Source organism: Gambusia affinis, linkage group LG14 (assembly GCF_019740435.1).
Source record: "Gambusia affinis linkage group LG14, SWU_Gaff_1.0, whole genome shotgun sequence".
NCBI lineage: Eukaryota > Metazoa > Chordata > Actinopteri > Cyprinodontiformes > Poeciliidae > Gambusia > Gambusia affinis.
Genome location: NC_057881.1, coordinates 17,949,064 through 17,976,554, shown reverse-complemented (window position 1 = coordinate 17,976,554; position 27,491 = coordinate 17,949,064). Strand labels below are relative to the sequence as shown.

The following is a 27,491-nucleotide window of genomic DNA, read 5'->3' as shown; positions in this document are numbered from 1 at the left end:
TTCACATTTACATAATAAAATAACTGTAATAGGTTAGACTCTGGGCTTTTACTGCTCAGGGATAAAACAATAAAACTGAAGGAACATATCTGTAATGAAAACTGAACAAAGTAAGATTCTCTGGGCTCCAGCCGGACTGCAGATTTCATCAGTTATATTTATCCAACTGATGTTTAAATATATATATATATCTACAGATTTAGGCGGATAAAGAAGCATCTGCTAATTCTAGATGTTACAAATGAGGAAGTAAGTGTTTGATCTTCCACTGATTTAGTGAGTTTGATCATACACAAAGAAAATAAAAGCATTCATTTGGTGGTTTCTTCCGTCCTAAAAGGGTTGAATATGTTTTTGTTTTTTTTAAATCAACTAAAAGTGGATGTATAAATAGTCATACCTGATCCTGTGTTTAAAACCATGATTCCAAATTTTATTTTAGTCAATTCAAGTTCTCTTCTAAAGCATATTTAATTATCCAAAGGGCAGCGCTCCTGAAGAATAAAATAAGTGTAAGGAAAATTATTTAAAAAAAACAACCCAAAAAACCCCCCAGAATCTTACATAGATTGAGTTTAAGTTGAGTAAGAAGTAACACCGATGAAACTGAGTCAAACTCATTGTGATCCAAAAGATGGAAAGCAAAAGTGGATTTTCAAGCAGGATTTTAAAGCATTTGATGTTGGAGAGGTCGTGACATGGAAAAGCAGTTTGGTTTCCCTGGTGCTTTAATTTTGACCTTGGAACAGCCAGGAGCGATCTCTCTGTAAATCTCAGTGATCTAGACAAGGGCTGTGCACACTCAGAGAGGTACAAGATGTTAAATTATGCAAAGCTTTTAGACAAAGTAATAAAATAATGCCCTTTGTAAGAGCTGATAAAAGCTCTTACAAAGTGTCTAAAACAAAGGTATGGCTTCACTTTTGCAAGTGTTTTGATATGCAAGACAGTAACTTTGATGTCAGCATTGATGTGTTTGTCGAAAGCAAAAAAAGTATCAAAGATATAGGAATCTGAAGGACCAAAATTGTGGAGGTAACAACCCCCAAACACAAACTCAATCAACTCTGTTTTCAGCTAATTTAAGCTAAGAGAATTTAGATTATATGTTAAATATTAAGCATCCCAGTTTTGAGAAAGACATATCTAAATTTGGTTTGGCGATAGATGAAAAATATTCAGAGGTGTTTTTGTTTGCTTCTAATTACAATGTTTAGCAATTGGGACATAATTCAAATTCTAAATAAAACAATAAATTTATGAATTTATGGCAAAACCAGCTGAATTAAAAAGTTCAAAATACTATTTGATCAGTTGTATGCCCCTATGTCTAAAAACAAGTATTTAACACTGTTGAGGCTCAATGATTTGCCTTTGCTGCCATCTAATGTCAGACCTGGATAAAGACATATAATAGGATCCGTTTTTTTAAGTGTTGACATGATGGTAAAACTCAGGTCACACATTTGTCTGCTACAGCAGATAAATACATTGTTCAAGTAAAATGATTTTGGAGTTACTTTATTATCATGCGATGGACCGGCAACCTGTCCAGGATGTGTCTGACCTCTCGCCTGTTAAACGCTCAATACTAGCCAATTTTCTGTTTCTTGTAAGCTAAGCAAAAGTGAGCCACCTGACTGGCAGTTTGCAGCATCAAGAATGGGAGAGGCATCACAGTGTTACTTTATGCAGCCAACAGCCAGAAAAAACTCCAATCCTGCTCACACTTAGTAAACTTCCTCCTTGCTTGTATTTCTTCTACAACCCCAAAACTGGTTGTAGCAGTTTTGTCTGTGTTAGCAGCAATTTTTAGTTGCAGCGTTTTTCTGTTGCATTTCTGTTTTTTTCTTTGTGTGTTTTGGAGTTCGCAGCTTGTTTCGCTGTTTGCCGCGCGTTTGCACCTGTCGGCCACTGTATATTTTTGTCTCAGCTACAGAGCAAACAAAGAGCAAAATCTCTCAAGCAAATATCCTTTCTCTTAATCTGGCACATTGACTAATGTATTTTAAAGCCAAAACGTGTTTTTTTGGCCTAAATAATAATAATAATAATAATAATAATAATAATAATAATAATAATAATAATAATAATAATAATCTAGAATATTTCTTGAATTGCAAAAACATGTATTTCATTATCTTGTGTAAAAGCTGACAAGATCAGCAACTGTTTAAAAAGTGGCTGATTGTTAGTCGTCAAGCTGGCAGAGGCATGCCACCCCACGGTTAATCCAGTGTTTCTGTGGCTTGTCAGAGGGCACCTCGATGGACAGGACGTAGTTGGTGGAGTGCCCAGTGGTCGACAGCGTACCTCGACGGGCGCTAGTTTTGTAAACAGGGCAGACGTAGATACTATCGTGGAGAAATTCGTCCATTTCTCCTGGTTTGAGCAAGATGATGGGCAAACAGTCAAAGAGAATCTTAGGCAGAGATTCCCCAATGACCATGTTCTCCCTGTCCCAGCGCGCTCCTTCCATGAAAAGACCCTTAATGTATGCGCCGTCTTCGGGCTTTTCTTCCATATGACTCTCCTCCTTGGTCACCTGGTGTGTGAATGAGAATAGAAATAGAAAATAGGACTGCATTATTATGACTAAAAGTGACTAAATAAAGTTAGAAACCAAATACTTGCCTCAAATTCAAAACCAATATAGTCGATTGGGATGGTGTACTTCCTGGCAAAGTTCTGAGACACTCCAGTTAGAAACGACTGGGTAAAATAAAAACCAGAGATCCAGAAAACTGTAGGTGGGCCCTCCTCTATCCAGTCCTGTACAGATCGCCATCATAATATGTAAAGGTATTAGAATCTTTACATGAATACCTTTCAAACTTCACCCAATATTAGAACTCAAAAGAAAGATATGGAAATAAGAAAGCTATACAGACCATTGCAAAAGTATTCATACCCTTTGAACCTTTCCACATTTTGTCAAGTTAAAGCTACAGATACCAATGTATTCTAGAAGGATTTTATGTAGTAGGGCATCACAGATTAGCGTATAATTGCAAACTGGAAAGAAAAGATGAGTATCTGTTTAGTTTTGTGGACCTAGATAAAATCCAGTGAAACCAAACAAGAGCCTTTAGATAATAATAATAATAGTCACCTTATTGGTAAATTGAGTACAATTTACCTGCATGTAACGTAATCGCAAGATAAATTCAGTTGCTATGTGAAGGCATCAGAAGAAGAACTAATTATAGAAGTATCCAAGAGGCTTATGGTCACTCTGGAGGAGCTGCAGAAATCCACAAGACAGGTGGAAGGATTTGTTGACAGAACTATTATCTGTGGTAAGAAGACAGCCATTGATGAAAGAAAGTTGTAAGATTTCCTAACACCCAGATGAAAATGGGAGCTTGCTGGAGCTAAATACATTGGAAGCTTGAATAGAAAACAATCCAAAATGAATGCAACAATTAGTAATCGCAAATACCCTTAGATAGAGGAAGGTTACAATTCAGCAGAATGACTAACATCCAGTCAGAGCTACAATAAAATGGTTTCAAGGAAAGTATGTTGACCTAGTTAAAGTCCAGACATGCAGTAAGTGACAATTTATGGAAAGATTTAAAAATGGAAATCATGTCCATCAAACAATCTGACTGAGCTTCAGCTATGTTCCAAAGACAATAGGCCATTAACTCAGTATCCAGATGAGCAAGGGAATGCACTAGTAATTCTTACAAAAACAAGTTCTACAAAGCATATACTTATTTGGGTGAAATACAATGCACAGTATACTTTATAATTACTTGAAAAAATAATATAAATAAGTAAACAGATCACAATGAAGCACAAATAAGTTTGTATTTGTGACATAAAAAAACCCAACTTTGTAGAGTTCAAGGGTATGAATACTTTGGTGAGACAACATATACCTGCCTAAACTTGTAATCATTCTTACTTGTAGGAACTGTAGTCTGCTCAGTAGATCAGCCACATAACTCCCTAGTGGTTTAAGGGAGGGATATGACTTGGCTGCCCACATTCCTGGTACTTTGCCAACCAGCATGCTGTTAAAGACATCCTCAAGCTCAGAGGACATAACAATTTGGCCCTTGAGAGCTTTGCAAATGTTTATCAAACTTTCACGCACAACCTCCGTGAGTCTAAAAGAGAAAACAGCTTAAGGTATAAGTTATCATAGCTTTTCTAATGTGACTGCAGCGGGCCAGAAGTCAGTCTTGCCTGTTAAAGCGGATAATCTCTTGTCTTAACACAGTGTTCATCGACTCTTCATAAATAACTGGATATAATTCCATCACCAATTGAATGTCAAAGTCTTCTGGTAGTTTTGTCAAAATATCCTCTGAAAGTTCCTCGACTACTTCCTACAACACAAAAGACACAATTTCACGAAGCGTGGCCAAATAAGACAACAGAATTTATTGCCGAAACGTACACATTTTTAATCATTTTTAACCTAACTCTTGTATGGAGAAACATGCTCTTGCCGAGTCTCATCTAAAGTGGAGCTTGTTGTACAGAAAAGGCTCCTTCAGGTAATCATTTAACAGTATTTAAACGTTAAAGGGCGTAAATACTTTTCTAGTGGAACATAACTCATTGAGCACTGATAAAGAACAAAGCATATTAGTTTATCCATAAGGCTAAAGGCCGATCTGATGGAGTCAAGACCAAACAAATCCAGTCTAAATCGACGTCGAAGGCAGTGTGCCAACAATAGTATTCTTAAATAAAACACCAACTGAAAATGTGACATGATGTATTTCTGGAGAGAGGGACTGGTAAAAATATGATGTTAAAAGCAAAAATAATATATTAATATTTATGAATAAATAATAAAAAAGTTTTTTGACATAAAGACCAGAGGTGTTATAAAACAATGAGTTTCAGGCTCAAGTAATTAATTATGCAAATTATTTGGTCCTATGAAGTCCAAAATAATTGGTCCTGGAGCTATCACCACCAATTAGAAGATTAACTAACCATAACCTTATAATGTAACCTCATTTAAATCATTTTGAACCATTGCTTTTGAACATGTGAAAACATTATCTACTGCATTATGCTGTGATCTAGATAAACCATTTCAACACTTTGCTGTTGGATTTTTGTGTCTGCTTTCTACATGGTGATTTTAAAACGTTTCTCATTTTGCTGCTTGTTGTCCAAGCCTATCGGATGTTTATTTAGCACATATTTCAATTCCCACAGTTTCTTGAATGACTGCATACAACATAAACTATGTGATCATATTTAGACACATATTGCAAACCTGTGGTGACTTGCCCCCTCCGCCAGACTGCCTAGGCAGGGTCAGCAGTATTCCATCCAGGAGCTGATTAGTTTCTTGATTGTCTTTAGTAATGTCTGCATTGCTATGAAGTCCAAACACGCTTGGATCGGCACAAATTGGCAGACTACGAATGTAGTTTACATATGACTGGAAAAAAGTAAAGCATATGATGTTCTTTCTACATTTTTACAGATTTAGGTTTTCATTTAGCCTTTTGTTCAAGGAAAATATTTTCCTATGAGAGAAAAATTGATTTGTTTTTTTCTTACCATACTGGCCTCTGTTTATTATGGCCAAAATGAACAGAGAAATAGGACTCTTCATAATACCGTACAACCCATTCTTGCATTAAAATATCAATTTGTAATACATGTGTGAACTCAGGCAGTACCTGATAAGGTCCATGAACTGGGACATAATACTCATCTCCTTCACTCAGATGGTAGCAGTCCAGCTCAATCAGTTCCCAACTGTAGAAGGTGGACAGGAGGGACAGCAGCAGACGTCTGTCTTTGTCATCAGTCACTCTGCCACCATAGTTACACTCACCTGAAAAAAAATGACCCTAGTTGTTCTTAAGGAATAGCATATAATGAGATGCTTTGATAGACAGAAACATCTTGTAGTTGTGCTTGCAATGAAACAGTTGTACAACATTTTGACTTTAGTAGCTGGGATACTAGCTACTACTGTGCCTGAACACAGATGCAAGATCCACTTTTCAGATTTTTGTTTGTGAAGTTTTCCTAAATCCATGCTTCCTAGAAAACCTTTGTCTATTTAGTTGCATAAATCTTGAGTAAGATTGTTGATTTTGTAAGAAAACCTATATGAAATCACCTGTGAGATATGTGAGTGCCTCCAGCGGAACTTCCACGTATTCATCCAAGAACATCTGGATCTGCCTGATGCTGATTCGCAGATCTGACTCGTTAAACTCGTAGGGAATATTCCATCCTGAAGATGGGAGAAAAAACAACAATTAATCTACTGTGAAATTACCCAAAACTAGATATAAACTGTCTAGTTTTGAAAATATACTCAAGCTTGGAGAAATTAAAAAGGAGAGAGAAAAAAAAAGCTATGTCAGCGTTTTGTGTTTTTTGTTTTTTTTTACCCAGGGGGCCGAAGTTTCTCCTCTCCTGAACCAGAGCATGGAAAAAAGTGAGACCGAACAAGAGCTTCTGCCAAATGGCCTGTTTTTTGGAGCTGAAAAAGAAATCCGGGTCCGAGATTGGGTCACTAAGGTAGGAGCGCAGCAAGTTGGCTCTAATTCCTTTAGGAGGCTCATTAGTCATCTTCAATCCATTTTGCAAGATACTAACTGGGAACTTGTCTGAGGGATAGCTGGTTAGCCACAACCTGTGGGGAACAAAATTTTTTTTAAAAGATTGAGTTACAGGGGCAAATTTGAATTCCTATTCCACTTTGAAGAGAGTATTGTACCTAAAGCTTGGGTGTGTGTTATCTGGAGTGATGATTTCTTCACAAATCCTCTCCAAAGAGGGCATCCAACTGGTGGCTAGATGGCAGTTTTGCAGTACCACCCAAGTGCCGTCCGCTATGGCTTTGTCAATCATTTTAGCTGCAATGGGACCTTGTCCTTGTCCAAGAGAAATGGTCTGGAGCTTGCTACCCCCCATATCCAGGTCATCGGCAAACTTCAACAGTACTACAAAAGCCACCCGACATGTTAAGAATTTCTGCAGTTTCTTATGTATATATTACAAACTTTGGCCTGCTATTATTACCTGCAGTGGGATCTGATCCAGGTGACAACACAAAAATGAGAGGAGAGCAGCAGTTTGAGTCTTTGTAACTCCCTGCCAAGTCAAAGGTAGGTGGTTCGATGTAGGCTTGTCCCATATTCAGCTCTATGAAATCCTGCACAGCCGGAACCAGTTTATCTGGTCTGAAGCACCTGATTACAACCATTCGTTCTAGTCCCATTAAGTTATCCCAGTGGTCAGGCAGGTGTTCATCATGGGGTTTTGCTGAATCATAAAGATCCTTCCATTTGGAGATGCTTTCTCTGACATGAATGAAAAGCTCATTTAGGTTTGGAAGCTTGGAGGCCCTGACGATCTCCGACCAAGATTTGTCGGACAGCCACTCAGAGGCAGGGTTGGGATAAGGGTTATCCAAGGCAACACCACCGGTTAGGAGAAAACGCCACACATCATCATTAACCTGACCCTTCCCTTGCAGGATGCCTACTGTGAGCAGCAGGGAGAAAAGCAACTTGTCTTTTTCAAAAAGTGAGCGGCAGACGTTGTTGTAGATGCAGAGGGTGAAGTGCTCAATAATATTGCTTATTCTTTCAGATACAACATCGCTTTTTGTACTCTCAGATATGGAATACTGGTACAGATTAATGAACCATGTCAGAGAGTACTGGTACATGGGTTCGATGTTGGCCATCTCTGAAATGCAGAAAAACAGAATGGAAGAGTGCTCAGCTACAGGACGGTAGCCCATGCGGGTGTTGTCAATCTCTTTCTCAGTGATGCTGGCAACTTTTTGCTTCTCAGAAATCTCCTCAGAAAGTATCTTGGAGGACGAGAGAATCTTGATGGCTGTCTCATCTTCTAGAATGTTGCCCTTGGAAGAGGAGAGGACTTCCAAGATCTGATCTTCAATTTCTTTTAGCTGCTTGCTGTTAGCAGCACTCTCTAAAATAAGCTGGTTCTTTTTTTCCTCCAGCTCTGGTTTCTCCCTTGCTGCCACAAGTCCTAAAAGCTGGTCTTGTAAACCCTGTGGAGTGATCATGAAGTTCAGCAGGCAGACCTTTACAGCTACCTCTGGAAGATAATGAGGGTTTCTCAGCCCAGTGGTCATGTAGAACAAAAATTCTTTAGAATATTCCAAAACATTTTCTCCAATTTTCATGTACTCCACCCCTTGTTGTTTGAAGGTCTGCTTCAGCAACACAGGTTCTAAAACTGGATCCAACTCCTCTCCAAGGTGTTCCATGAGAACTGGCTTCCCAAACTGGATGCAGTTCTCCAAGATTCTCACATAGTTTCCATCTGATTGCTTGATGACTGCAAGATTATTAGCCTTCTCCATATTTTTGACCCACTTGTTGGCCTGACCCTGAGGATCAATCATCAAGGGCCAGCGGCGAGAGTTGAACACGATAATACCATTGTCTGTGGAGAAAGAGTCCACAGGCAGTCCAGCAATCTGCCAAGCCCTAATAGCCACCTGGTTACCTAAAGTGCTGGTGAGGGCAAAATCTTCAGAGCAAGGGATTTTCTTTTCTTGGCACAGTTTGTGCCATTGTTCCAGACAATCTTTGCGATAATCCACTGTAAAAGCCCCAAGGTAGGAAACAGTTCCAGAAGAGAGCAGAATGTCACCTGTTAGACTGGTGTATCTGTCAGAGGAAAACCAAAGCATGACAATTATTGCAGGTGAAAATATGAATAAGAATTCAGTGCATTTATAACTGTATTTACCTTATACCCAGTTGTCTTGCAGCCTCTGTCCACCGATCCTTCTCCCCACCCAGCCCTCCAATCAATTTCTCTGCCCTAATGAGCTTTTGAGAGCACAATTCAATGTTGTCTTCTAAATCTTTCTTTTTATTAATCATGGCATCCAAATCATCATTGAGGCTCTGTAATCGATCCTCAACTTTTTTCAGTTCAGCCCTTTTGACAGCCAGCATGTCCATCTGTATAGCTAGTTCATTCTCAGCTAGCTTCAGTCTCTCCCTTTTGGGGGCTACAACTTTGATTACACGCTCATAGACCTCCATTGCTCGTACCCATTTACAGAGACCCTCACAAGCTGAGGAGACATTTTTGATTACGGAAGGCTGGAAGTCAGAGTGGTCAATGAATTTTTCTCTGATTTTTTTGATATATAGAGGAGAGATATTGTCCTTGTCGTATGATTTTAGGTTATCCAAAAACTTTAGGTCTGAAAGAAGCTTCTTAGATGGACCCCAGTAATCCTCAATCATCTTACCTGCAGCATAGTTATTTATAACAATTAAACTATATACTTATTCATTATAATGAATGCTGTAAAAATATGAAATTTGCCAGTAGGATGGCTTTGTATGAAACATTATTCTTTCTATGATGTAATCATACCTGAGCCACTAGGATCAGGTTTTCTTTCAGGTCTGATGCCCATCATAACACATATGGACTCCATCACCAGTTTTATTGGCCCTGGTGGATTTGACATGGACTTTACAACTGTAATGTCAGCAGGTTTCAAAGTATCCAGGGCTGAAAGGGCAGCCTCCAGTGCAGGCATTGCCACTGCTAGATCTCCCTCACATTCATCCTGGAGGAAAACCAGTAAGTATTAAATTGTATCCATAAACTGGAATGCTTTAGAACAGATTATGGTTACAATATGGTCTTATGAAGCCTTATAAAAAATATATATTGGCTGTATACCTTGATAGCTTGAGCTGCAGCTGCTGCTTCATTAGCCACTCTCTCATCAGCAGAAACAATTTCTTTTTTAGCATCAACTTCTACTGTTTCACTTTCTATCTTGACCATCATATTGTCCGTCTCAGCTGAAGTCTGAATGAGCTGTGGCTGCAAAGCTGTCAACTCCTGCTGCATCACTGAAACCTAATAAGATATAGCATTATAATGGTCCCTGTATGAGTTCCATAAGGCTCTATTTTTAAACCAGTCACGTCTTTTAAACTATGTATATCATTAGTCATTTACCAAATGTCAAATGCAAATTTTAATGGGCAAATATAAGCACATGACACACACATATACTGTCCGTATATATATATTTCATTTTATATACAGTATACATGTATATTTAATTTTATTACTTGCTTAAGTGCTATACCATCAATCTGTGTCATGAGAACAAATTAAAAAGTTGCCACTTGGGAAAATACGGTCCATTAATTGGGTCTAAGTATTTTTATCATTAGACAAGTTCCCATTTCAAAGAAATGATTTTTTTATTCTTATTCTTTTTGTCATTGTCAGCTCATTACCTGAGATGCAGCAAATTCCAACTTCTCAAGACCAACAAGATAGCGGTTCCTTGCAGTGTTCACCTCATCCCTCTTAATCCCCAGCAATTTCTTGAAGGTAAGAATAAGTTCAAGGTAGGATGTGGGAGTGACATAGTTGTGTCTTCTTAATCTGGAGAAATAAACCTCAGACATCTCCTTGACACTTGTCTGGAATGTCTTGCACATCTCTACAACCCTTAGTAATAAAGAAACAACAAATGCCATTTACTAAAATTCTTGTAAGTGATTTACTTTTTCATAATTTTGCATCCTCTTACTTCTGTCTGACGTCACTTTCCATTTCCACATCCTCAAGGAACTCGTGGGCTACCATTTCCAAAGCATCACTTGGCCATCCATGAAACCAGTCAATAGTGCAGCAGTTGATGAGAGAAGGAAACATCCTTAGACGGTTCCTAAAGGCATCTCCGATGGGACTCATGGCTATCAAAACAATAAATTCTCAATTATAACTAGTTGGTCAAATCCGAGTGAAAGCTGACATAAAAGTGCCTACCTAGCACAATGTGAAGGTTGGCCTTTACTCGGTCAATGAAGTAGTTGTACACTGACAATGGAGTTGAATCAAGTTTTTTCCCTTCCATCCGTGCAATACCCTGTACTTTATCAATAATTTCTGCACGTTCATCAGCTGCAAAAATGCTTGGCACGTCGCCAGTATTAAGTAACATGTCAATGTCTTCTAGCATGGCTTCATCTTTAATTTGGCTGTCATTGAACAGAAAGACAAGACTCTTTCCTTCAATGCCTGCTTTGAGCATTATCCGTTTGAGATCATCACGCCAGTCCGTCATGCTGTAGTTTTTGGTCAACTCAATCTGAAACAGCACATAATCATTGATGAACGTGCCCAATTTAGACGTGCTTTGGCGGCCAGAGCCACCAATACCAACAAGCAGAAGGTGACCATTGTCTTGTTTCAGAACACGACAAATGCGGGAAATGTGCTCAATAGCAAACTTAAACATCACGAGGGACATGGGTGCCTTGCTGCTGCTGTTGTACTCGTCAAGATATAATTCCATCACTTCTTGCAAAGCTTGCAAATCTGTGATTTCATCATAGGCCTTAGAGTCTGAATCAGGATTGGCATAGTCACCAAAAAACAAGCTACGGATGTCTTCATCTACCACAGTGCCATCTGTGCTTAGATGGCCTAGGAGCTGGAAAAAAATAGAAGATAGGAACATTTAAACAGAAAAGCTGCAGTTGTAACAGTGAGATTTTTTTTGTATAGTGCTCACTGAGTTACTTTGTCCAAATTCATCTTAAAGACGTGAGAGGTTTCCTCTTTGACGATTTCAAAAAACATCTCCTTGTCTGCATTGTCAATAAGTCGGTCATAGAAAACACGGTAGACTTCATGAATCCACAACCGGATGAGTTTATCTCCTTCCTGAAAAGAAAATTAATGGATTGAATGACACATAAGAAGGAGTGATATAAAAGGTACCCAGGTTATTTTTTTTCTCACCTCCATGTGTGTGGGTGGAGTCAGAAGCACACCTCGTATGACCCTGGAGAAGTCTCGCAGGTTGAAAACGTAATGGGACTTTGATGGGGTTGGGAGAAAGCTGTCAATAGTGGCTTTATAAAGGTGCATGGTGGCCTGAACCATGAGCTTGCCAAGTCTAGGATAGCACAATGCAGTAGTTCCTAAATGTATTCACACATCCCTTGAACAGCTTCCCATTTACTGTAGGACATTACAACCTCAAACTTAAATAATATTTTTATTTTATGTGACAGACCACAAGAGGTAATGCATAATTGTAAAATGGAAGGAAACTGACTTATGGTTTAAAATGTGTTGTCCTCAAATAGATATAAAAAGTGTAGCACGGCTATGTCAGCACCCTTGATAATAGTCTAGCACATAAAATACCAAGTAATATTAAAGTTAAACTAGGTTTGTGGTTGCAATGTGACAGTATTTTCAATAACTCATGTTATTTCCAGCATCCTCAAATAAAAAAAAAGTTACCTGTGGAAAGATGCATCAAACCCTTTGTTGAAGTGCCAGTCAGAAATGGAACCGAATATCTTCATCAGCGTTTCATCATCAAAGCAATCAATTGACATGATATTCAGGTGTCGAGTAAAACGTCCTGCCATTTCAAATATTTTGTTATCGACTCTTCTGACTGATGGATGTCTTAATACATAACAAGTAACTTTCATTTCAACGTACCTGTAATGTCACTCTTTCCACCACCAGGAGGCCCCATTGCAGACATGAACAGCACATCCACTATGTGCAGAATGGAGGTGTCCTTTTTGTCATACCAGTGGTGGTGATCAATCCATTGTCTCAAAAGCTCTATGGGAGGCTGAGCACCATACTTTTCCTTAGCTGGCATATTCAGGTCATCTTTGGAGAGGAGGGGAAAAACAATCGCTATTTCTAATTAATTCCACAATTTAACAACACAGAGGTTTTACACGGTCTAACATCCTTACCAACAAAAACTATACACTTCTTTCCCATGGGAGGTCCAAACATTCCCTTCCGCCGTCTGTCCAGCTTTGCCATGATGATGTCCTGGGTCTGGTTAGCTGAGGTCCTGGCTGAGAAGTTTATGCAGTTGGGTGTGTACTTCTCCTTTGGTAACTTCACTAGAAAGCTTTTGTTGATGGCAGATTTTCCAGTGCCCGTGGGACCCACAAACAGCATGGGGATTTCATGTGACAGGTAAGTGTGCAGAAAAAATGTCTGACGTGCAGTCTCTATTGTAGGGATGATCAGGTCTGTCACCTGGTGATGTAAAAAATGTTTTATGGGAGCAGGGCAATCAATACTTGCAATCAGCTTGACACAAAAAACATAATACACTTATTATTCACAGCTTGATTTCTGAAAAAAGGAAATTAGTTCACTTTCACGCTGAAAGACAGAAACTAGAAAAGAAAGATCTCACAGTTGGAGCAGGCAAGGAACAGTATACACATGGGCATGCTGACTTTGATTCCAGCTGGGATGATATTCTCTTCTTTAGTGATTACATCAGTCCAGGCGTTCCACTGTCCATATCCATCCTTGTGGAAGTAGTAGTCATAGACAGTTCCTGCAAAACAATAGTAAGGTGTTGACATGAAAATCGCACGAGTTTGGCTGATATTTATATGTAAAAATTATGCTTGATATGTGGTGACCTCGCTCCGGGAAGATGTTGTGCTTTTTAAGTTTGATGCTTTTGGGACGAGGGTGCTCATCATCAATGCCCAACAGCATATTGCGAAAGAAGATGTCAAACTTCCTACGACTGTCTCCAGTGATGGTACCTCCCACAGACCAAACAAGGGCAAAAAGGAACAGACCCTGCAGCCACATGGTTATCTGCTCACTGGTCATGGTGTGTGTACTGTCAGTTTCTAATGCAGCTATCTCATCTGATAAATAGATATAACGAAATAAACAAGTTGGCTACTTAAACAATCATCATTATGTTACTAAACTGTGTTCTTACTAACCCATCAGACAAGTGTACAGCTTCATCAGACTGTAGGCCAAGTGAATTGGAGATGTCTGCACCATAAAGCAACACTCCTTCTCCATAAAGTCCAAACATGGCTGAACTAACCAGTCAAACAGATCTGTGATCTAAGAAGCAAAATATTGAATGAGAATAGGCAATATATGATTTAAGTCTTCAGAAAGGCAGTGACTATTAAGGACTTTGGGAAATTAAGAAAATAAACAGCATCTGTATTCTAACCAGCACTATGTGTTCATCATGCAGGCTTTTAGGCAATGTGTTTAAGTAGGAATCTCGCAGGGGAGTCCATCCAAGCTGCTGAGGCTCCATGTAGATCATACCACACCTGCCCATGAAACGTTACAGAAAAAAGTAACACTAATACTTTAACTTGTGTTGTGGAAGTTCTTATGTCATAGCACCAAAAGCTGCTGTAGATAGGAAAGACAGTTTTGCTTTTTTTTTTTGCAAATATAACCAGCAATAATCAGAAATATAATCTTATTTCTGCTTACAAATACGATCAATATAGCTGCTTACCGACTGACAGTTGCTGGAGAAGCTTGCTCCAGGTCTGCAGGCTCAAAGATTAGACTCATCTTGGCACTCATCTGAATGATTTCACCGCTCATCAAACAAAGCTGTTGAAGGGTAAAGTGAACGTTCTTTCTTAAAACTCTCAGAGTACTGGTACTAGAAGAAGGTTCATGACGTGCAGTACCTTCTTGTTGTCATCCAGCACAGTATTCATGTTCTCAATCCAGACCGCATCAATTGGACCATCAAAGATGATCCATTGACGATCTTCTAAGGGGCAAATTGACTGATTCCTGAAGGTGGTGGCCAGGACCCCATCAGACCACTCGTGGCTGACTGGATCAAAGCAACCATATAGTTGACCCATTGTGATAGCTTTGGGGTTGATAATGCAGTAGCTTACTGCAAACTCCTCCATCTCCTTGGCTAAATGAGGATGATTTGAAACCATAAAAATCTGAGCATTTATAACTGACCACAAAAAAAAGGAAGTGGTACATTTTAAATTCTTATAGCAACCTTCACAGAGGTCTCCAAGGGCACCAGCAAGAACTTTATAAGCAGAGGTCTTCCCGCCAAGAGGTTCTCCCACTATCATAAAGCCATGGCGTACCAACATCATCTCATATATCTAAATAAAAACAGATTATCTACATTAGTAGATAATTTATATATATTTAAATGCTATTATCAGAGCCTCGATACCTGGATGATTTTGCTAATAAACCAAGGCACAGACTGGAGGTTATGTTTTGCGACATTGTCATCAAGTGCCTTGAAAAGAAGATCGTAATCTGGTTTTGGGAGGACAACTCCAGGAAACAAATCTGAGATGATACCCTATAGCCACCAGCACAATGTGAGACATTACTGAGAAAAAAACTCACGGATGATTTCTACACTAATGTGTAGAAATGGATGAAGTCATGTACCTGAAATAGCGGCACATCCTGTGCCAAAAACTTAGCCATGTTGACATCCATCAGCGCCCTAAGTAAAAGCACACTCTCATTCTCCTCTGGGTATTTCAGCTTTAGATTTCCCGCTGCAGTCAGGACAGACTTCACAGCTCGCATACCATAGTCGTAGTGGTACTGGGAAGAAAGCTGCTCAGAGCACAGCCGATACGTGGCCACAATTTTCTGTGCAAGACTGCCAGTGAAATTTGAATTAACAGTTTGTATTTAAATCAACTCATAATACATTTACTAAGTTTTGTACTATACCTGCGAGAATCAATGAACCCCATTGAGTACAGTGAGATCTCTCCAATGAGAGCATAGTCTGGCACCATCATAGCAACTGTACGAAAAAGAGCCTGCAGGACAAAATAGGCAAGTGGACAATTAGAGTTCTTTAAAAATGTATAATATCTTGAAAAGTTTGACCTGAAAAATACCTTCAGGTTGTCAGGGAGCTCAGCCCTGCCCGCATAACCAGGATTCATGGTAATGAAGACAGAACAGGTTGGATTGAGGGACAGCTCTGTTCCCTCAAACAGGAACCTCTTCAGATGCTTAGCAATAGCCTGCTGTATGCAGAGCACCTGCTGGGCCACCACAGACAGGACCTCCACCTATGACACCAACATATATTGTCATTGAGATAATTCTTAAGAGATAAATGCAAACTCCTTTTATTATTTAAGTCTGTATGTGTTGCTGTAAAAAGATCCCTAAATGGCAACAGCCCTTCTTTACATTTCCCTGTATGAACCGAGCATGCTAAAAAAAACCCCTGAAAACAGGAAATTTCAGTTTATCTACAGACTAATTGATAAAAATGTTGCTGAGACCCAACCCATGTATAAGTTCCCAGAGACAACATGACTATCTATTATATCTCCAGAAACACTTTATTAAAGTTTTTATTGTAAAACTCCTGTGGCCATGTTTTAAAAAGGCTGAAAGCAAGACTGGTGTTTGGTCAATTATGATAAACTGACATGCATCCACAATTCCCCAATCTAACATAACCTGAACTCACCTCAATACGATTAAATTCGTCAAAGCAGGCCCAGGCTCCAGACTGAGCGAGTCCTTTGAAGAATTTACTCATAGCTTTATAGTCTAGACCATCAGAGCAGTTGAACACCACACACTAAAAAAGTTATATATTTGGCATCAATATTGGGTTACACATAAAAAGTGGATAACAACTAAACTGTTCTGATTACTGTATACCTGTTTGGCCAAAGCTTTTGCAAGATCCTTCGTAGTTTCAGTCTTGCCGGTTCCTGCAGGACCTTCAGGAGCTCCACCTAAATTCAGCTTCAAAGCACCCATAAGTGTCCTGAACAATGTAAATGGACAAATGTATATTTCTTAATAAAACCACTCCAATTCAATGTAGATGTTGTAATCTGTAACGCACAGCATTGTGCCTTTTCTTTTTACATTTAATTTAGAGACCAGACTTTGACTCTGGAAAAGTTACCTGTAGCAGCGATCAGTTAAAGGTGTGATGACCAGACGAGGGGAGTTCCCCAAATATTCATAGCCATATTTCAGGCAGGTGGTAATCATGCGCAGCATCACTTCATCTTCTTCCCAGAAGTAGCGCAGTTGAGAAATCCATGAAAAGTCATTCAAGGAGGCTATATGATCTTCTGCCAGTTTAGCGACAACATCCCGAGCTGCAAAAAAAGATAAAAACAATTTCATTTAATGCAAAAAGAACATATTTGGTCACTTTTATTTATCTTAGAATTTAGAAATTACCATGAACGTCAATGACAGTCAGAGCACCGAGGGTCATTCGAGCTCCTCCTGGCAGCTTTCCTCGCACTAGCTCCACAATGTCAGCAATCTGACCATTGCACTTCTCCACATACGCCTTTGAAACATATAATCTCAGGACATGAGACAAGCTCACAATAACTGCATACAGCTTTTATGGAAAAGATCAGGATAAATGATCTAATAACTAACCGGCAGACGGTTAGCTTGGATGGCCTCGCATACTTCGCTGGTCCAAAAAATGGACGAGGCACAGATGACAACTTGGCCAGGCCAACTCAAAACCCACTTCTTACGGGGCACCTACGAGATAAGAGAAGGAGAAACATTTAATAAAGTTAAATGCTAATTTAATCAAAATCAATGATTTATTCCAACTATGATTCCTTGCTTTTACAAACAATATATTTTAAATTTAGTTCAAATGCAATGAACAACTCATTCTTGATTAGAGTATTCATCAAAACTTGAATTTGTTTTCTACTGAAGCACAGACATTTTGGATGTGAACTTTGACCTACAGAAATGTCCGTCTTCCAGGTCAATTCAAATGCCCTCATAAAATCATAACTTTAATCAAGGCAAACACTCCATGCAGGTGCTTTTCTCTAAAGCTACATCCAATCGGTCTGTAAACTCTCTCTACTGCTCTACCCAGGAAGTTAATGCTTCTGCTGAGCTAGAATTTGTTTAATTGAAAGGCTTAACAAAACTGGTTGACTGAATTATTGCCATAAACATAATATCTAGTTATAAAAACCATTTACATTTTTTACCCATTAATTGTCTTATCTGAAATTTTGTTGTGGAGAGAACATGTTCAGGAGACAAACCCAGATCTTCCTCTCTCTCTAGAAACACTATCTAGCTCATTCACATTGAATCCCAAAGCAATACCAGACTACCTGCACGTTCTGAGTCTGTCCTGGGGTCTCCTCCCAGTGAAGCATGCTTATAAGCCCTCCAAAGCATGACACTCAGCTCTTACTTTACCAAGACACAACACAACTTGAATTAAACATGCAAGATAATGTAATATTCACAGATACCTCTGCATACTGAATCATTCCTTGATAGATGACATGTCGAATGCTCTTTAGCATAAGACTCTCCACCTCCAGCAGCCACTTTTCCACCATACCCTGAAGAGTAAAAGCAACACAGTTCAACATAAATGAATCCACCATATTGTTTTCTGTGAGAAACATAAAGAAAAGTTCAAAACCTTTGCGTTGGCCGGATAAATATTGTTTGTGAAGGGCACAGTTTCCTTCTCAGAGCTGATCATGCCAGTAATCACCAGTTCCTTAGTAAACTCTAGTTTTGCTATGCCCTCAAAGCACTTCTTCAAGTGGGGTTGTACACGCAGAGGATCTTTGGTTTGTGACAGAATTTCTAGCAGCTCATCGTTTGAGAGAAAGAAGAATCTGAAACAACATAGAGAATGACACTATGGACATTTCTTCCTTAAGGTGGTAGCTGTGAAACAGAGAAAGAAGCAACAGTTGGGAACCAAAACCTTGGGAAAAACAGCCTCTTCATTTCCAAGTAAGCATTGAGGCCTTTTTGAATATCCTCCAGATAGTCATTGGACTGCTGCAGCCGCCCCAGCATGTTGGGCTGGCCTGTTGCCACTAGCACATGTGTATCTTTAATCTGATCAGATACAAGTGAGCACAAGATTACTGGGGCAAATTAGAAATCATGGGCATTGCTTTGCAAATCTCTTACAGCTTCAGCAAGTATGTCCTTCCAGTATCTGTCCACTATCGCAAATTTGCGACCTTCCTCAGGCATTTGGGCGATGATGTCCTCCGAGCTGAAGATGGGTTCCAGATAGAGCCACGTGATCTGACATTTCAACATGGCATCCATAATGTCCTGCATAGATAGTAGCTTGTCCTCCCATGCCTATAACAAAGGAAGTATCTGTGAGAGAAGGGTAATTAAAAATAAACAAATCCATACACCCTTAACGCAGCAATTGGTCAATATCTTGATTCACAGACCTGTATACCACCTGAAGCACAACATCTGATCACGGCAAGGATACAGTTTCACAAAACTGATTACCTGTAATTATGCTGTCCCCATATCTTACCTTACATTCATTTTCTATTGGCTTAATAAATGGTGAGCCTCGCATGGTTTGTGTCTTAATGATGTGGTCATCAAGGAGGACTTGGATATCATCTACAGCTGACACAATTTTAGTATCCTACAGTGAGATATAAAACTGTCTGAGTAAAAGTTAATAAAGGAAAAAAAGTAATTTCATAAAACATGATTGTAATATTGTTCACAAACACTTCATATCTAATCCCAAAATACATGTATTTTGCTTTAACTGTTGCATAATACACAACATGGAAAAAAAATTAAACATGTCAGGTCAAGCCATATCTGTGTTTTTAGGCTCTCTTACAGTGTCTCTGTACGCAGAGAATGAGAAATGCAGGTTAGCCCATTCATTTTTCATCTTGTCCATTGTTTTCTCCAGAGAGTACTCTTTACTGGCTGTTCCTCCAATCTCCTCCAAGCTTATTGAAGTTCAAAACACAAAAGAAAAAAGTCAACAGACCGTTTGCCAAACTCATAAGTCATTTGAAGAGCAATGTTCATACTCTTTGGAAAATTGCGAAAGCCCGAGGTCCAGCATGCTCAACAGTGTGTTGTTCTCCTCTGGATTGACTTCGAAGCCCACAATGGTGCTAATCTAGAGTGAGACACAAGGAGTCTTGAATCATTCCCATCAACTTTGCTGATCATTTCAATGCAAGACACTCCCAGATCCCAACACTGAAACTACAATTCTGACCGAGTCAGCTTACCTGATGAAGCTAATAAAGTTTAAGGCACCAACCTTCTCCCAGTGGCGACTCTTAAGACCAGGGTTACAGATGGTCGTCAAGACAGGCACGTGCTGCTTGAAGCGGTCTATCCTGTTTTTGAAAGTATTAGCAACTGAAGAAGGCCCATGAAGACTAGAAAATGACTTTATCAGCTTATGCATTGTCCTCCACATGGTGTCAAGCTCATCAGAGATTTTCTCAGCATCCAAGCCCTGGAAAGGACCTATAGTTAAAATCAGAACAGATGAACAACAATATGAGAAAAATGTTTTAGTCACTTAAGCATATGAGAGCACTTAGAATATGCTCGCTGTGAAGAAAAAAAAATCCTGGGTATCATTTGCTTTGTGTAAGTTGCCTACCATTCAGCCACAGTTCTGACTTGCTCTCAAAGTTGAAGGCTGTGTTCCAAAGCTGTTCGTAAGGTTGTTTGTCTGCTATTAGTATTTGGAGCAACGGAAATTCGCTCTGGTCCCTCTCAAGCAAAGACTGCTCCTTATTGATGTCCTGTTTGAATAAAAACAAACAAATCATCTCTGTTTTGTTTTTTTTAGCTAGACTTCGTTACAATGCTTACCAAATCACAACCATTACTATAGTTTTCTTTGCTTGGGAGGAGTGCACTGTCTCACCTCCAGGTCAGTGACAGCTGCCTCCAGGTTGGCTGTGATCTGAGCGAGAGTAGCCACATTCTGCTGCATTTCTTCCATGTTCATTATTTCCTTCTTCCTAAAAGCCAGGATCCCCTTGTTCAACTCCTGTAGCCTCGCATCAAATTCAAAGACCCTGAGACATCCAGACAGAGATGATGCACATTTTAAGGATTGTACATACAGGGACAATGAAATGTGTACACAAACTTGTCATCAACCTAAATCTCACGATTATTAAGGATCATAGAATAAGCAGCCTTTATGCATTTTGTAAACATGCATAAAAGTTGATTTTTTTACATGTGATTTTATGATCGGTGACTGTATGATGTTTTTATGATGGAAAACACCGGTTGCTGAAATGTACCATACAAATAAACTTGAACTTGAACAAATGTAAAATGTTCATTTCTGAGAAGTTAAGATGAGCTCTTTATATCTATAAATACAGTACCAACTACCTGACAGGATAGACCTGTGCAACTCTCTCAATATTAGTCCATCCTGCATTTGTTACATCAAGGAACTTTACAGCCCTAAAGCCTTTAAAGCCCTAAAACTTCACCATTTTTTACATTTTTCCATTATTATCAAAAAGATTCAATTGATGTCATGGTATTAGGGAATATGTATTTTGTCCATTGTAAGTTTAATCGCTTTTTTGTTACTCTAAAACTTAAAAGAAGGAATATTTTTGCCAAAACATAAAAGAAAACAAAGATTTTTAAACAGCAGGTATTTTTAACTCAAAAGCTAGAATTGCTGGTCGTGGAGGTGGCGCAGGGCTAAGTGCTACCCATTCATGGAGGCCTTAGTTGTCGACGTCTTCCTCCTTTTTCACTTTCCTGTCTCACAACTGTCTAATAAAGGCCGCTAGAGCCAACAAAAATATTAAAAAAGAAAACAAGAACAGTTCTTGCAAAGGATGAATGGGTGGAGTAACCTCTCTTGGAGATGTTCTTCTGCCTGTTCTCTCAGGATTTGCAGATGTAATCTGCTATTTTCTAGTTTTGACACAATCCGACGGGGCCAGCAGAACACACAGGTGTTAAGATTCAAGTCAAAAGCTAGTGTAGGAGAGACCAAAGAAAAGAAATAATGACAAAAATGTACAAAAAAAAAGTTTCATTTTGCAATACATTTGTTAAGAATTTAGTCAAGTATTATCTTGGGAACAAAGAAAATTCAAAGAACAGTTAATATCCAGGGTAAAAAATTCACATTTGCATGCTATTTTATTAATTTTATAATACCGTATACCTGACTGAGTAGCATAGTCCATGAGGAAGCTGAGACGGTCACATGCATCTTCAATCTCCTCTATTATTTTGTGAATGGTGTAATCCTGGCTAGTTTGGACGTACTGGATGAGGGTCACTAACTCCTCTGTATTCTTAGGGCTGGTTTTGGCAATGTTTGTAATCTCCTCATACTTTTTACAGATGCTAAGAAAAGAGAAAAAGCTCAAAGGTTGTTTTAAAAGCTCAAAGGTTGTTTTTTCTATACCTTAAATTTCAGCTCTCAATTTTTGCTCCTACTCTATGTTGAGCCTCCGGTTCTCATCCATTTCAAACGTGACAATCCTGGCAATAAGTTTGTTTGCGCAGTCACACAGGTAGTCATTCAGGTCACTGGCATTCAGGCAGAACATGGACAGCGGCACTGCGATGCGGAGTGAAGCTATCTCCATCCATATACTCATGATGCTGTCAATTTTCTGAAGATTCATACAACAGGACTTGTCTTCAAAAAACCAAGTAGTATCGCGTAAAACTAACAATACCATGTTTCAGATCAAACAAACTTCCTATAAGACAAAGATAACTTCAGTAAATATAAATTGAGATAAATCCATTTGATTACACACATACATCATATATATATATATATATATATATATATATATATATATATATATATATATATATATATATATTTATATTTATATCAGGTTTGTTTTTAATTATAGCTATGTTGGGTTTTATTGCTTCCAACACTTAGGTGAAAACAATGCTTAAAAGTTAATTTGGTGTTTGCTGAAGTTATCATTTTTCTTATTATCTGTAGCATGTAATAGAAAGAAATGAGTAAAATGACAAATATTTCTAACAATGCAGGTTTCAGACTAAATTACCTTGGCAGAATCTTGTAAAGAGTGTGTCGTTGTGAGAAATTCAGTAATCTCCTCATCTGATGTATTGTCAAGAAGATTATTGTATTTTTCATATGAATCCAGGTACCTAAAGAATAAAATACAATGTTAAACACTTCCATAATCTTCATACCAAGTGAAATTTAAAATCTGGTCATGTGTCATTACCTTATTGGACCAACTGTGTTCTTCTGGAAAGCTTTTTCGACTTGGGCAAGTATGTCTGTGACCAATGACTCATCAGGTCTGACAGTGCGTAGATACTGTCTGTCAATATCAGAAAACAGCTTACATTCCAGCTGGTCAAAAAACACAACATGTAGTATTAATGTATTTTATAAAATCTCACAGAGAAGTTGAAAAATGCAAAAAACAGTAGAGAAATGTGACAAATCAATTTTTACTGTTAATAGATCCTCTGCACTTCTGATTATTTGCATAAAGGCTTCGCGAATAACTTCCCAACATTCGTGGAAGGTGGGAGAAAACCTAATCTCAGAATTTTGCACTTGCAGTTTAACCAGCAAAATTTGAGAATGAACAAATATCAGCACATCAAAATCTCCGCTGAAGTCATTCCCCTCCTGGGAAAAAAAAAAAAAAGAAGAAGAAAAAATAAATCAGAAAACGCTCTACAGGAATAACAGCTCTGAAAACTCTCCTGTTAACTAACAGTTCTAAAAGAAAGCAGCATGTTTGCGAACTTTATTTTGAAATTTCAAGCATCGTGTCCAAAAAAAAAGAAAATTCAATAAGTCCACACCTTGTGTCTCAAGAAAAATTGTAGCAGATCCTGTAAGGAGTCTATGACCAGGCTTCGAAGTTGCAGTGACATGAGTGCAGCCACGCAGTGGAAGAACTCGGCCACAAGGACTGGCTCACTCTCAGGTAAAAGCTGCACCCACATGCTCTCATGCATGACAAAAAGTGATACACAATAAGGCAGCCACCTTAAAGAAAGAAGACATTTGGGTTAAAGTCTAAATAGAACTATCTTGATCTCCGTTATCAGAGCATATTTTAGTTTCCAGAAACATACCTTTATTTAATTTATCAGGGAATATTTCTAAAGAGATTTATTTTCACTACAACATAATCTGCCATCAACATCAATAATCCAAATCTGAACAGTGTTCATTTATGGTTGTGTTTGTTGAAGAAGTACGTACTCATGACGGGTATGATAAATATTATTTATGAAGAAATTTTGTCTGCGACTTCACTTTCTTAATATTTTGCATCAAATAACCAAAATACCTTAGTATTTTCTTAAACTGTGCAGCTGCACAGGCAGATATGCACAGTTTCTACAAAAAATATATTAAACACACTAATAAATTTGAAATAAGACTGTTTAAGCAATTCAGTGAAAAGCAGTCTGACATGTGTTTGATAAAGTGGAGGAGATGGAAACATAAGACTTCATGTTCAGTTGGGTTCCCTGGCAGAAACTAGCAGATGTGAAATCCAGCTATGCTGATTAACTCTGGACATCAGCCTGTAGTGCGAGAGGAAGACAGCTTATCCGACAGGAAGTACTCACCCTTCATCCAGTTCCTGTCTGGTGGCTTCGCACTGTTTCTGGATAAAGACAACAAACTCAGACGGCGAAAGAGGGAAAGTGGTGGAGAACAGGTCTACCATTTTCACAAATCTCAAGGATGAATAGCTGAAATAAGAAATATGAAATGCATCAACAGTGGAACAGTGATGAAAATAGCAAAAATTACATCACAGATAGAGTTATTTTTGTTTGTTTTTTCACATCGTTGAAATTTATCAAGATAACAATGGATCGAGTTTCTTATCATAAGAAATGTTCACAATAAATGATAAATGATATGATAAATGCCCCGTTTGTAATTACATTCAGGTCATTTATTATGATTCATATGCCACTTTTACAAGTTACAGCTGCAAGTCGAAGTAAGCATTACACATTTTTATTACTAAATACGGATTTTTAATGCTTTGAAAAGTCATGAGCTACTCAAGCTAATAAATTAACAGCTTGCCTTACCGTTCTATCCAGATTTGCTGTAAGAGGCCCATAAAAGGACACACATTAAAAAGATGCTGCATTTGCCACAATTTGGCTTCCTTGCAGCTAATAGCCCAGGGGACTGGAGGACGAATCACCCTTCTGGGAAAAGGCTTTGGAATGTTCTTTATTGTCAGTCGCTGGCCCTCAGATGGCTCCATTAGAATGTAATCCACTGATGAAAAAGATCAAAGCATTTATTACAATGATTTCAGAAGGTGTTTCATAATTTATTACTGTTAGCCTTGTCGGAAAGTGGACAACGTTCTAATAAAGCCAAACATGGCCATTAGGCCACAATTCCAAAAGTAAGATTTGGTACAAACATCATACTGAGCGATACGTAAAAACAACACAATGACAACAGTAACATCTGGTGGTGGTAGCATCATGCTGTGGACATAATATTTTTTTCTAGAGAAGGAAAGGCATTGTCAGTCTGAGCGAAATTATGAACAAAACCAGTTTGTGAGGAAAACAAAAAAACATACTGCCAAATTAGAATGCACATACATACTGTCTTTCCCCTTATAAAGTATTACTTTGTTTTTCAGTTACGATCACAAGATTTGTGTCATGGTACAGGTAGACAACCTTTTGGATGAATTTATCAGTGTTCCCACTTTCTATGGCACAAAAATCTAGCATTTTATCAGCACTATATACAGTTTTTCTATCCACTGTAAACACGAACAGTTTTACCTATGCTCTTCCTGAGGTTGAAATAATAACCGTCTTCGACCTCCTCTGTCAAGTTATTCCTCAGGGTTCGGATGGGTTTTTTCACACCCTCTTCTGGCTCAGGAGGCAGCATCTTCTTAATGTTGATCATCGACTGCTTTGGGTAGGGGGCCAACATGTAAAAGGGGACACCTCTTTTGACGTAGTATGTATACCTCTGTGTGAGAAAGTTAAGATTGCCAATGAATTCAAATCAAATACAGGAGAATGATCTGTAGAAGTCTGTGAATTAATTCACTGCTTCTTACCTCCAGGTCTCTGTCACTGTATTCATTCTGAGCATTCTGAATTTCCTCCTGCTTGTGCATGATGACAAGCTGCTCAGTAGGACTCATTGGTGGGCTTTTGTATATGTCTGTCTTTCTTCTCTTGGATTTTGTCTGAGGGGGGCTAGGTGGGCTGCGCGGTGGCTTCCTGTGAAAATCAGAATCAAACGTATGAAGTTCTTCAAGTTAAAGAATACGGCACGCGTGAAACTTCTTTTGCAACATGTGTGGAGTGTACTATTACACTCTCTTTGGTCCAGCTGCCGTTGCCAAGGACTTGCGTGATGGACGTTGTCTGCTGAGGTTGTCGATCTTCAAGTCCTGCGCCTTGGGGCTGTAGTTGTTTCCGATAGACTCACTGGGAGTCCGGTGGTGCCGTTGTTCTTTAAATGGAACAGCCACACAGCATGTATTGGTCTGAATGATGGGTGGGTAGTCACTATGTCTTTGTACTACCTGATAGAGTAAAATGACAGGAGTTCAATGAACATAAAAAACTCAACTTGCTAACAAGCAAAATGATGTTTGATAGTCTTACTTGATATAGGTCTGATGGATTGTCAACACACTTTTCAGGCAGGGGAGGGGGGAAAGGGTGGTCGATAGCCTGACCCAAATTATAGAGGGAATCATCTTCCATCTGTGGGTATCAGGAAAGGAAGAGAAACATTTGTATGTTCATGTTAACCATAGTCTCCAAATGTGAATTACAAACAACCATAGAATTTAAATAAAGTCTCTTGGAGAAGTATTCACACCCCTTGTACCTTTTTACATGTTATTACAATAAAACAATAACATTGAATGCCTTTTTTGAATCTTAAGTGATAGAGGAACATATAATTATGAAGTGATCAGAAAACAAAGTTTACAAGATCTTTTAAAAATAAAAATCCAATAAGTATGGTGTGCACCTGTACTTAACTCCCTTTCACTTTCTCACATATATTTACAGTTAATTTTTTTTTAAAACATGTATCCTTTGGTGTACTGCATAAAGTAATCCAAAAATGCAATAAGTTTGAAATTACGAAGTCACAAAATGTGAAAGGGTTCAAGAGTTATGAATACAACGTTTGCAAGGCATGCTATTTTTCTGCAGCAGTTACGGTTTAATCCATAAACTCAGCAAAAATTGTTTTCTTTATTATTTTCCAAAATTCTTGCTGAGAGTGAATCAAAATGTGGAAAAAGCTGGACAACTCGTTAGAAAGAGAGTCAAACCCTTACCTTCTGAAGTCGCTCCATTGTTGTTCAGCTTCAACAAATCTGAAGGGGGAAGAAAATTGACGTTAGAACAAAATTTCACATCAAGTCGGACTTTTTTTTTCTAATCTAAACTTATTACCGAACACCTGTGTATCTTCTTCCGTGTGCTGCTGGTATGTTTTGTTACTTACAACAAGCGGTGTAGAATAAAGCTCTACTTAACAATACATGACTACACTCACCTGCTAAACACGAAACTATATCAATGTGCTGATATTTTCTCTGCTGACAACTTTAACCCGGGTAGTACCATCAGGTTGCTGTAAACAGAAACACTCGTTGGTTTCAAGCACTGTCGTCTCCGTGGCAACCTCAATTACCGTTTTTTTTCTTCCATAAAAGGACGATAGGCTAAAAACAGTGCACGCGCTTGCTGAAGATTTTCAGTATGGCTGGTTTATCAAATTATACGTTCTAAATAATAATAAAAAAGAAATAATTTCACATATTTGCCATTTGGGGTTA

The 27,491-nt window shown here is 38.6% G+C and overlaps 1 protein-coding gene across 1 annotated transcript; it reads right to left on the bottom strand.

Annotated features, from left to right (window-relative positions):
* Positions 1-571: 571 nt before the first annotated feature.
* Positions 572-27,323, bottom strand: dnah3 (dynein axonemal heavy chain 3). Its single transcript, XM_044137856.1, has 62 exons — positions 27,209-27,323; positions 26,988-27,026; positions 26,296-26,397; positions 26,002-26,213; positions 25,740-25,905; positions 25,453-25,648; positions 24,730-24,925; positions 24,253-24,378; positions 23,473-23,659; positions 23,114-23,293; positions 22,878-23,008; positions 22,692-22,797; positions 22,096-22,274; positions 21,818-22,002; positions 21,501-21,624; positions 20,537-20,690; positions 20,267-20,411; positions 19,916-20,127; positions 19,677-19,768; positions 19,478-19,592; positions 19,154-19,270; positions 18,784-18,963; positions 18,572-18,708; positions 18,278-18,479; positions 18,102-18,194; positions 17,245-17,355; positions 17,035-17,149; positions 16,751-16,949; positions 16,498-16,606; positions 16,301-16,414; positions 15,714-15,890; positions 15,541-15,632; positions 15,247-15,466; positions 15,020-15,154; positions 14,834-14,945; positions 14,499-14,740; positions 14,318-14,418; positions 14,018-14,123; positions 13,773-13,902; positions 13,455-13,691; positions 13,263-13,366; positions 12,762-13,056; positions 12,493-12,672; positions 12,286-12,409; positions 11,776-11,932; positions 11,554-11,697; positions 10,798-11,464; positions 10,559-10,724; positions 10,260-10,476; positions 9,688-9,870; positions 9,373-9,571; positions 8,731-9,244; positions 7,021-8,648; positions 6,716-6,941; positions 6,387-6,631; positions 6,110-6,226; positions 5,661-5,818; positions 5,249-5,416; positions 4,198-4,340; positions 3,914-4,118; positions 2,635-2,772; positions 572-2,545 (listed from the first exon to the last, which is right to left on the bottom strand). Exons 2-62 carry the CDS (start codon positions 27,003-27,005, stop codon positions 2,192-2,194), a joined length of 12,087 nt encoding a protein of 4,028 aa, XP_043993791.1. The 5' UTR covers positions 27,006-27,026; positions 27,209-27,323; the 3' UTR covers positions 572-2,191.
* Positions 27,324-27,491: the final 168 nt, after the last annotated feature.